Below are 12,460 nucleotides of genomic sequence, written 5' to 3' on the forward strand. Positions count from 1 at the left end.
ATATATATATATATATATACACACAAAATAAATACACAAATAAAAAAATAAAAAATATATCAATTAATGTAGCCAATAAATAGACTATGAAACATGTTAAACCACACAAGACACATTTACTAAAAATAGTGTAAACAAATACTATAAAATATATTTAACCAATATTAAGAAAAGTATTCGAGTCTGGGAATAGTATATCTAAAATTCCCACTTCAGTTTATGTAACAGTAGGGAAAGTGTTGGACTTCTGAGGAGTTGGAATTACCATTCTAGTGTGCGCAACAGTAAGGAAAGTGCTGGATTTCGGAGGGATTAAATTTAATATTCCACCTCCAGTCTAATCAACTCCAGGAAAAACAATAGACTTCAGAGGGATTACATGTACTATTCCCATTCCAAACAGCACAACAATAGGGAAAGTGTTGGAACTCGGGGGAGTTAAATTTCCTATTCCTAATCCCACTTCAGTCACCGCACCAGTAGGGAAAGTCCTGGAACTCAAAAAGGTTACATTTACTACTCCCACTTCAGTGTAAGCATCAGTAGGGAAAGAGTTAGACTTCGGAGGGGTTAGGTTTACTATTCCGACTACAGTCAGCTTAACAGTAGGGAAAGGGTTGGATCTTAGAGTGGTTACATTTGCTATTACCACTTTAAAAAGTGTAACAGTAGAGAAAGTGTGGAACTTTGGACAAGTTAGATTCATTATTCCTACCCCAGTCTAAGCAACAGTAAGGAAAGTAGTTTTTCAAACGCATTACACATCACCCTATTAATGTAGAAGAAATATTAAACTCTTAATGTAAACATTATTAATTAACATTAACATAAATATATTATTTATAAATGTACATAAAAATATATATATGTATGTGTAAATATATGTATATCAAAAAATTACATATATAAATTAAAAAGAAAGGGAAAAAATCTAAGTACATATGATACATTCAAATTCCAAAAAGATGATAAAATAATTAATAATAGAGTTCATTTCAATTAATACATAAAAACAGTCCAGTTAGAAACACAGACGCACTGCATTGAGCCCCGGACGGGGGCCTTACAAGCAGGACATTGTCTTCCTCAGCACAGAACATGTGTTACTCCTGCGGGTGCCGGGGAACTACAGCGACCCGAGGGCTGAGAGGCCAGAGAGATACAGCCGCACTGCATTCAGCCCTGGGTGTGAGCTTTCAAAGGAGGACATTGTCTTCCGCAGCGGAAGACTCACCCAGACCTGGGCAAGGCCAAGGGAAGCCCATCCATGCCCGTTGGAGCCTAGGCTGGGCTATCCCTCTTGGCCCCTTCATGAAGGTAGTGGGGATTCTGGTTGGGACATTATTTGAAGTTGGATTTCTTTTGCCATCTAGTTTCTGATCACCCTACTTGAAGCTAACCCTTGTCTGTGCTTTATCTTCCTGGGGTGTTAGGTCGCTCACTTATTTCTCTTTGCAATGATAAAGAAAAAAAGCACTGTAATCCAAATGGCATCCACCCCACCAGTGAAAAGCACTTCAATCGATTGTATGCTGGAAAAGGCCATGGGGTAATAAGCATGGAAATTGTGCTTACAAAGAGGAGGCTTTAGTTGGATATGGGTACAATACCCCCTGCTACTGTCACAGAGGGGAATTTAGGATATTCCCTTCTCGTGGTTTCGGGGAATAGTCGGCTCAGTAATGGTGCAAATGGCGGTAAAGCATCTTCTGTCTCTGTTGGTAACTCTGATACTACCACTTTATTCTCAGACCAAGCATCTAGTTCCCCTCTCCCAGCCAATACGAGAACAAAAGGAAGAAATCCGTAGCAAACAAAATACATTACCAGCTACAGCAACGCAGGCCAGTCAAACTGAGGGTGTGGATGCAGTCCCTTTTAGAAACGTACTTTCCAGTGCATTTTCTCCCCTGATAGGGGCTTTGGGGTCTACAGCTTCAGGTCAACATTGTGCTGAAAGGGTCATGGACATTTAGGGGTCTATTATCATATTGGGCGGATCGCCACAGCACGTATGGCAGTGGCGATCATCCCACCATTTCCCACCGCCCGCCTCCCATTCCCCCCGCCAAGTTAAGATGTCGACCGGGCGGAAAAGGGGCTGAATATGGTGGCGGTGTCTGTCCATATTACAATACAGGCGGAGAAGTGCCATTCCATGGCGGCGCTGCCGCCATGGAAAGGCATGCAGTTTCTGAATGCCACGTTGTGCATGCAAATGCACAATAAGCCGTTTTTGCATTGCGGCGGGTGCTGCTGAAAGCACCGCCCGCCGTAATGTAAAAAATGCGGGATGTGCCCTGCAAAGTGGCGGGCGTATCCTAATCTGCATCACGGGACCGCCGCACATATGGAGGGCGGTCCCTTTTTCCGATAGGGTGGCATCATAGTAGACCCCTTAGTGTAATAAAATCTATGAGCTTCGCATGGGGGCATTTTCCCCTCTTATTGAGCAGCTGAAAGCTCTTGAGTTACAAAGTGCACCTTGGTCTGACAAATACAGTGAAGCGGAGTTTGCCAGCCACAGGACACATTTTATAAGTCCTTTTCTATACCTCAGCTCCTCCATGGCAGGTCTGGGATTCTGCACACTCCAAAAGCATCTGAAGGGACTTCTTCTATTTGGCCTGCCAACAGTCTGCCTACCGTGAAGCCAAGGGATAATGCCTCCTTGGGGCTGTGCTCTCATGCATCAGGCAGGCCTAGAACAAACTTAATGGGGAGTGGTATTTCAGCAAGTATGTGTTTGCAGGGGGATTCGCGTAATGAGTTGCAACCAGGTGCAAATCATCCCAAAATCTATATCCCACAAGCAGCGTACCCCTATGTGGCTATTCTGATTGGAGCACACTTTTGTGTAGGGGCAGACTTAGTCCAACAAAGGGAGTATCTCACTTTCTTTGTACCTGAGGCGTCAAGTAAATTATTTTTCATTTCCATCCTCTTCAATGGGAGAGATCTTTATTGTTGCGTTTTAGGGCTGGCACGGTGGTGTGGCTTTTGAACTTCCCAGGTACTGGTGGCTCCTCGAGGTCAACGATACCGGTTTGTCCCTGTGATGGACTACCTGACCAGGCCATAATGCATTTCTTTTTGCCAATTTTATAAAATGTATTTTCTCCTCTTTATTAAGCCAATGTTAAAATTCCTAAGGCTATGCTAGTGCAGGAATGCTTTGTATTTCCTTCAATTTTTAAATGTCGTGGTGTGTTTTACAGTGTTTCCTCATTTTTAAAGCAGCGGTAAGTTGCAGAAAGTCGATGGATTGCTATGTGCAATAAGACTTTTTTCCCTTTTTAGGGCCCGATTATGAGTTTCATGGTGTTGGAGTGGGCCGCCATGCCACCACCCCGCTTCCACACCACCAAACTCATTTGCACACCGCCCGCCAGATTACGAGTTAATTCATGGTTTGGTGCGCGGTGCTTTTGACAGTCCCAAGCCGGTGCCTGCTTCAAAGGCACTGCAAAGGGGGTGCCAAAGCACATTCCTGCATGGCATGGATTATAAAGTCCATGCTGTGCAGGAACTGTGGGTGCATGCAGACAGGGGGCACATCATGTCAACCCCTGCATGCATCCCCTGGCCCAGAGGCAACGGAGGGCCCTGCAGGGCTCCTTTAGTTTTCGCACAACCATGAAAACTGTGGCTGTGAGGAAACACACAATATGCTTTGTGGTGCCACAGCAGTTTCACCAGAATATTGCTGGGGCAGCCCGCCGCACAACAGCTGAGGGATCAAGAATACCCAGTGGTTGCGGCGGCCTGTGGCGGTGGGAACACTACATTCGTAATGCGACTGTTGGAATGCCAGTGCAGCGGTTCCTGCCACGACACTGTGAGTTTGGCTGTCCGATGGCCTGCCAAACTCGTAATCAGCCCCTTAGACTTTAATGATATCAAATGTGGGAGGTGCTTTGAGAAAGCTATGCTTATTCTGGGGGGATTGGGGTAGGAAAAGTAGTCAGTTTAATGCATTTGGTGGATTTTTATTGCTGTTTTTTAATGTTGATTGGTTATTTTATATATGATCTTATGTGAATGTATTATATGAATGTTTTTATTTACAAATAATTTCTGACCTGTCTTTTTGCTTAATTTCAATTAATAGATAAAAAACAAATCAAATAACAAATATCATAGGATAAACAGTTACCTTAAAATAAATGTTAAAAAAATAAATAAAAAAATACATACATTACCAATTAATAAATTACTTATGAATATACATTATAATTAAATATATATATATATATATATATTTTCTTCCCAACCAGCTCATCCAAAAAAAGTAGCACAGCAATTAAAAATACTTATGTAATATGCATAACGTAAATTTAACTGTAGAACAATTGCACAATTATTGATAACGTAATTAATTTACAGTAAGCAATCAAACAATAATGTAACACAAAAAATCAACATTAAACACAGCAGCCCATACCTAAAATATAACAATAATAAATCAGTATTAAACATTTTAGATAATTGATAATCAATTAAATAATTAACAATTAATAAATAATAGTACATTATTACTTAATTACCTTGCCACCCTAGGCCTGTATAAACCCAATAGCCCGCACCTAAAATATAGCTAAAGTAAATCAGTATTGTTTCATAATTAATAATACAATAAATATTTAATTAACAATAATTCATTGTTAATTATGACTTAACTTCCCACCCGATACCTATACCAACCCAGCAGCCCACGCCTAAAATATATCAAAAATAAATCAGTACTAAACAATTTACTTAATTAATAAATTCAATTATTCAATAATAATTATTCATTGTTAATTAATTACTTAATTAACTTCCCACCCTATACCCTTAAAAACAGTAGCCCGCATCTAAAATATAACGAAAATGAATCAGTACTAAACAACTTTGACAATTAATAATCATGACATTATTAACAATTAATAATTGTAAATTATTACTTAATTAACTTCCCACCCTATGCCTATACAAACCCAGCAGCCTGCACCTAATATATAACAAAAATAAATCAGTGCTAAGCAATTTACATAATTAATAAATTAAATAATTACCAATTGTTAATTATTACTTAATTAAATCCCCACCCTATCCACCTACGAACCCAACACAACACTATAAATTACTTATAATAAATAGAAACTTCTAAACACTTAAAATTACAAACTATATATAAACATAATAATAACATTATACAAACAGTAGTAATGCATAAAATAAATATATTGACTAAAACAAAATAAAATAATTAAATAAAAAACGTTCTTTTTTTCAGATATATTACTGAAAAAGATCTCAAAAGATCTCAAAAACAAAATGCTTAATTAAAAACGATGTAACTCGCCCAAAATAAAAGTCTTGACGAAAATATTTTTGCATTACAATATTTTTGAATCATGATATTTTCTTTTCAAGTTTTCTATCTTCTGAATTTTTTATCTCAATATTTTGTCTAAATATTGGCATTACAGAACTAGGGCTGCGTCCTAGTTGGGGCTGGGGGAAGAGGTTGAAAAGGAGGAGGGAGGGAGAGGAAGGGCTGGTGTTCTTCCCGATCTCTGCCTCTTTGCTGTCTGCAGAGTGGATCAGTCTGTAAGTGCTGCTGCAGGCTGTATTTCTGTCCACCTCGAAAAGAAAACTCACGGCTGAAACCTTATAGTCTGTATTGTCTGTAATTTTTCAGTTGAGTTTGAAATCCTAAGGATCTAGCTGCTGCTTCACTGTTCTTAAATTTTTCAAGAGCCGAGTCAGCCTTCTCACCAAAACGGCGGGAACCATCAGAAAAAGGTCAATTTCAGTAGATGGGACATCCTAGGCGGAGTTCCTGAGCCAAGCATGTTGACAAATTGATACAGATGTATCCATAGCTCTGGCTATCGAACTGTCTGTATAAAAGTCTGATTGGATAATTTGCTTGTCCGCATGTAACCAACTCTGAAAAGTGTACTCTAAGATCTTCCTAGAGTCTAGGAAGGACTATGTGGGCAACATGTAATAATCCACAAGCTTATCTTCCGAGTAGGTGGCGTTGAGAGATTTTAATGCCATGCTGCCTGCTGAGAAGGTTTTCTTTGTGAAATGCTACATCTTTTTAGCACCCTGACGTGGTAGTCAGAAATGACCCTGAGGTCATTTTCGATGAGCAGGAGGCCTGTACCACAATACTTTTGGGAGATAGATGGGCTGATAGGAAGGTAGGTTTAAGTATTCTTCCAACGAATCTAGAGACTGCTGTAGAGGTCGTTGGTTTCTCCCAGACAGCCATAACAGGTTCAATGAGTGTCTCTTTGAATGGGAGGCGAGGGTCTGTGATGGACATTTGGCCCTCACAAACTCTGCATGGTTTGAACCCGGATTTGTTCGGTTGAGACATTTTGACGAGAACTGCACCTAAATGTGAATAAAGTGAGAGAAATCATCGAATAACAATTCCTTTTCCTGATGAGGGTTAGTACGGAATGCGTTAATAGCGTGGAAAAAAGGAATCTGAGGTCAGCATGCCAAGGAAGGGGGTGCTTTATGGCTCGGCTGATGTCATGTGGTGCCTTGTGCACAGCCAACCTGGAACAAGCATCCCCTACCTGCGTGGGAGACCTATTGGAAATAAGGTTCTGGATCAAGTCAGGTACCAGGGATATTCAAAATGTGAGGAGTCTTCAGATAGATTTATGCATCAGTAATGTATTCATATCGACCTGTGAGATCCACTGTTGAAATACGAAATTACCCAAGTTCAATATCTAAGGCATATAGGTTGCTCTTGTTGTATCAGTATAAGTAGTAGGCAGGAAGGCATAGTCTAGGGTGGCTGTGGAAGCTATAGGTTGCTCTTGTTGTGCAAGTAGCAGGCAAAATGGCACAGTCTAGGGTAACAATGGAAGCTATGGGTCACTAGGCAGTCTAGAGTGACGAAAGTACTATGGATGAGTCTAGGGTGGCCTTTGAAGTTATAGGCCACTCAGCAGGCTAGAGTGACAATGCAGCAGATATTCTCTTTAGGATGCTCATGGGGGTATGAAACTCTGGTTGTCACAGTCTGGAGTGAATATGGAGCTATGTGGCAGGCTATATTGTAGGATAAACAAGGGACTACGGAAAGTTAATATCAATAATTTCTCGGCCAGATGCATATTCATGTTATTCTCAGCCCATTGGCCAACTTGATGTCCCATTTGCAAAGAATGTCTGCACTGAAAGCTATGCAGTCCACTTTGTAATATGCATTGCAGAAATGCAAACAAACTCAAACAAGTATAGGGCAATACCATGGTGTATCCTTTAATATACTTTCATACACACACCTTCACATATATATGCTGTAAGAAATTGTATTATTATTTGCAATAGGTGAGAGTGAACCCTTAAAGTTACTAAAATAACCTGAGCTCAAACTCCTAGTAGCTATGGCACACAGAAGACAGGCTAAACTTAGGGCAATGTGTTAAGTATTTATGCAGCCCCAAAACAGTGATGAAAAATACAATAAAAATCCCAAATTAAATTAGAAAAAAAGAGTAAAAATCAGGATACAAAATAACACCAAATTGACAAAAATCCAAGGGGAACCGAAGATAAGATAATATATGATTTCTTTACTGTTTTAAGTCAGAATAACACCAGGAAACACAACTGCCAATGACAGTCAATGGTTGCAGAAGACTGAGACCTAGGCACAATTTGGCACCAACCGCCATGAAGCGGGAGTGGGATACACCAGCCATGCTTGTCCTGGTTAAAGATTTTACTTTCTGACCCAGTCCACCACAGGAGTCCACATCTGAAGTCCCCAAAAACCTCAAGCGAGGCACTTAGAGACTCACAACATGTCATGCAAAGGCCAACTGCAGGGTCCCGTCGAAGTCACTTGTCACTGGCCATCTGGGTAGATGCAAGAAAGGCTACTAGCTTGATTAGTAGGCCAGCCTTATGACTCATGGAGTCCATGTCTTTGTCTGGGGTAATACAGGGAGCAGGTCCAGTCATTCAGGGCTCCTCTCAGGTCACAGAAAGCAGGTCCAGTCCTCTTTTGATTTTCAACAAGTCCAGGAAGTGTTCTGAAGTGGGCGCCCGGAGATGCCACATTTATGTCTGGCATAAGCTAGTCTGTAAGAATGACTCCTGGGCATGCCCTAACCATTAAGGAAAAATTGCACTGGGCTAACCCTACCCACTTTGGCCATTTTCAAGATGGCAAAAGTCGTCGGCCACACCAGATCTTGGCTCTGAGGCCTAAGCATGTGTGGGTGGGAAGTGTAATATGGTAATCCTAGGGTCCTCCCACATTTAACACCAAAATCCAGTTTAATGCAGATCTTTACCCCCCAAAAACTCAGAAACGTAACTCTGATTGAACAAAAGCATGGGTTTCCAACATCCAGACAGTGGATAAGCAAGAATCATCTTGGCATCCTATTTCTGTGCTTTTCAAGTGCGCCCCCGGTGTTATATATAAACCCAGCTGACCTGGCGTGCAGGATTCCACACTGAAGCAAAATTTGACACTGTCCATCAGAAAGGATGCTCACAGCCCCCATCCTTCTACTGACCTCAAAGGAGTCATCCCTCCCAGGAGAACAGCCATGACAACGCGGGGATTACCCCGCACTGCCATTACAACGCAGGGATTACAACGAAAGTCGTTACAACGACTTTCTCTGGAGGGCGCTGTTGGATTGGGAATAGTTTAATCTTCTATCCAACACCTTCCCTACTGTCAACGTGGGCTGGAGTTGGAATAGAAAATTAAACTATTCCACTATCCAGCGCCCTCCAGCAAAAGTCATTGTAACGATTTTCGTTGTAGTCCCCGCGTTGTAATGGCACGCGTGTTAATACCACGCGTTGTCATGACATACAACCCCCTCCCAAATACCGTGACCTATTGTGTTGCTCCTGTGAGGAATTTCACACCTCATTCACACCAATTCAGATGCTAGTTACTGGCTGAAAGAAGTTGGAGAGCAAAGGAAAATTAGTCTCAAGGAACTTCAGCCAGGGAAAAGGCATTTTTCTGAAAGTTATATCCTTAATAGTTATAAAAAAATCAACTTCAACTTTGAATTACATTTATAATAACTATAAAGATGACAAGTGAAATTTAACTTACAAGCCATGGGTACATTTTGTACCATATACTAGGTACTTATAGGTAAGTTAAATATACCAATTAAGAATATGCCAATTCAACCATGTTTAAACGAGAAGCACAGCACTTTACAACTGGTTAGCAGAGTTAAAGTGCACAGACTTCTAAAACCAGCAAAAATATAGGGTCCAGGAAAAGGCAAAAATACGGAGTGACCACACAAAGAAGGTTGATTTCCTAAACATTCACACAATATGCTATCTCATACACACTCTTATATACATTCTCCATATAGCTTCAAGTACACACTACCATTTGCAGATATATAGACCTTATCACACTAACACACTTCTATACACACAAATAGGGCTTACTTTGTAAAATAAGTGCTTTGGTGCAAACGGCTCAAAGGCAGTGACAGACATTATTGAAAGTTGGGATGCCAAATACCAATGCTGCGTAGTCTTAAAACCACTTCATGACTCTTTAATCCACCACCCTGCACTCCCTATCCATTTATCTCACTCTTGCAGGTTCTTTTTCACCCATGCTTTCCTCTTTTGTCACAGGTTTACTGCTTTTTTTCTTCTTTCTCTCCCTCCCTTTTGTGTTTTTATCTTCTTTGCTTTGGATTAAAGTCTATTGAGGAAAAATAAGTGCCAGTGGACCCCACATGCAACCACCAACTCAAATTAAGCACTGCACACAGGCCAATACACAACACTTCACACACCCACATTCTTCACTGCACACAGGCCTATACACAACATCTCACACACCCACATTCTTCTATACAGAGATTGCCTGCAAGTACTCAATGTCTCTTTCGCTCACACACACACACACACCCACACACACGTGCAATTGCCAGGCTAACCTGCCTACACAAATACTAGCACATTAGCTCTGACATGACTTTACCTAGTCTGGTGAGTGCTTGGCTCAGCTCTAGCTTGAAGTCCAGTAGGAGTCGCGGGACCTTCAGCAGAGTTGGGGTCTCCCTCCCGAAGAGACTGTACAGTTCTGTTTGGTTGAATTCATCAAGAAATTTGGAGATTTGCAAATCATAACTGTTTGGCAGGATGACAATAAGGCTCATGTTCCCTTTGAAGGGCAAGCGGGCAACCTGGAAAAGCACAAGATGAGAACGGTTATCTCCATCTACTTTGTCTGAGAGTATAAATGCCCAGGCAATGTCTGCATGTAGAGCTATGATTAAAAAATTAACTGCATTTTAGTGGGTATCACCAACTACACTGCATGTCATGGGTATTTACTTCAAATGTTCGTGTGAATGGATTTCTACATACGCACCTTGTGCAAAGCGGTATCTGCACCATAACTGCAGATAAAGGGGTCTCTGAATTGCATATGACAAGATAAATAAGTCAAAACTGAATTCCACCACCTCACAAAATGCAACAGACAAGCTCAGATCCAAGCATTGGTATTAGACATGAAGTTGAAGGAATGGACATCTCACCCCAACCAGAAGGCCACGTCATTTGGGTTTCCACTTGACGTTGAACTTGTCTTCAAGACACACATTGGCAAGAAAACCCAGCATTTCACAACAGTAGAACAATAGACCCTTCCTCTATGAATCTGACTCTATAGAGTGACTGTTGAAGCCATGGCACTCTCCTATCAGAATGGGGAACATGGTGCCACCTGATACATCAACTACGACTACATTCCTCCTACCATGAAGGATACTACTGATTGTGTTACTTCTGACAATGATGGCAACAGGCTATAGTTAAAATGTTGAGGTTTGAAGATGCCTGGAAATAGTCTCAGAGAAAGGGGTACAGCTCCCTAAGTTGGATACAGGGAAAGGGACCGTTCGCAATGCCTTTGCCCTCTCTTGAGCTGCTGTTTACAGTGAGACAGACACCTTGCACAACCACCATTCTCTCGGCATGAGTTGCTGTTTATAGCAAGATGCAGCGAGGAGCCTTGTACACCTGCATCCTTTTGAGTAGCAGTCAAAAGCAAGACACAGATACAGGGACCTTGTGCAACCTTCTTTGCCTCCTTTCAAGCCCCTGTTTACAGAGAGATACAATCTTGGATTGTATTAATAACAACACTCAGAGACAGGGACCTCACACAATGGTCATGCTCTCTCTTGACTCTCAGTCTAGAGTTCCTGCTGAAACGTTGATTGATGCTTTAATCCAGCCTCACTGTAGATAATACTTCCTATAGCATACTATACTACTAGCATGCATACTATAGAATACTGCTTTTTCTCGTTTGTTTCCTTCACCCTTGCCCAAGCCCCCGACGAATTTACCTGAGCATCCGCATGATCCCAGTCGAAGTAGCTGAGAGGATACTTTGAGGCTCTCATCATCTGCACAGGGACCATTGATTGGTCACTGAGGTAGAATCTCTCCTCAGAGGTCTGATTGGGGTCAAATTTGTTGATCCAAAACCCTATGAAGAGAAAGTCAAAGAAAGATATTTACATAATTACTGCTCACAATATGGAAGCCCAGGAATGGCCATGCCTATACGTATCCCATTTTCTATTTCTGCACTCATTGCACTTCATACTTAAAGACCGGGGTAGACAACCTTATTCCACGAGTGCCGCATTAATACTGGATTTTCAGCCTATAGAATATTTTTATGTCCCATTAATCTAAATTGAAATAATTTGACATAATCGGTGTTTATCCTGAAAATCTCTGGCCCCTGGTTCATTTTTGTCTTATTTTCTGTCCACTGTTCTTTTTACCCTGCCCTTATCTGAGCCATGGCTCCTGCTACTAACCTCTTCCATATTTCACCTTCTGCCACATTGTTTCCTTTCCTTTACTTCAAAACACCAAAAGGTGCTCAGATCTGATTTCGGATCACTTCTGCGTGACCTTGCTCCAAATCGACAGGCTGGATGAATGATGGACCAATGGGAAGAATAAATACAACTTCCTGAGCAGGCATTACGTACCCTTGAAGTGCATAGCATTGAGGAGCAGCAGCACCAAATCCTCTGGGACCTGCGAGAGGAAGTTTGGGATCTGGCCTTCTGTCACTTCCTTCACCCAGCCGTTGATCATGTTAAGATTATCTTCGGAGTTTAGGCCAAGCGTCACTGGCTTTGCCCCGTAGAAATAATTGGAGCGTTTCTGGAACCCTTCCTTCACCTGGAAACCTTTGGACAAAACATATCTGTTAGCAGACCTTTCATGTGCCACAAGATTTACCGGGCATCAACAATTTGCTGAGAGACTCAACTATATGTTCACAAATTAAGACTTGTTTCCTGTAATCTCATTCTCAGAAAAAAGGTGCAATGTGTAATGTGTTCAAGTCGCATACATTCCTGTCGATTTGGCGGACGTTTTCTAATGTGATGTGCCC

At 41.3% G+C, this 12,460-nt stretch overlaps 1 protein-coding gene across 4 annotated transcripts in view; it reads right to left on the bottom strand.

Annotated features, from left to right (window-relative positions):
• SERPINF2 (serpin family F member 2) overlaps positions 1-12,460 on the bottom strand; it is a 301,526-nt gene that overhangs the window by 66,932 nt on the left and 222,134 nt on the right. For all 4 annotated transcript variants that reach the window (XM_086955199.1, XM_086955201.1, XM_086955198.1 and 1 more), the window contains 3 exons: positions 12,048-12,251; positions 11,388-11,530; positions 10,010-10,214 (listed from right to left, as the gene is read on the bottom strand). In XM_086955199.1, coding sequence (XP_086811325.1) covers positions 10,010-10,214; positions 11,388-11,530; positions 12,048-12,251 — 552 coding nt within the window. The remainder of the gene's footprint in view (positions 1-10,009; positions 10,215-11,387; positions 11,531-12,047; positions 12,252-12,460) is intronic.

This window comes from Lissotriton vulgaris, chromosome 2_1 (assembly GCF_964263255.1).
Source record: "Lissotriton vulgaris chromosome 2_1, aLisVul1.2, whole genome shotgun sequence".
In the NCBI taxonomy this organism is placed as follows: Eukaryota; Metazoa; Chordata; class Amphibia; order Caudata; family Salamandridae; genus Lissotriton; species Lissotriton vulgaris.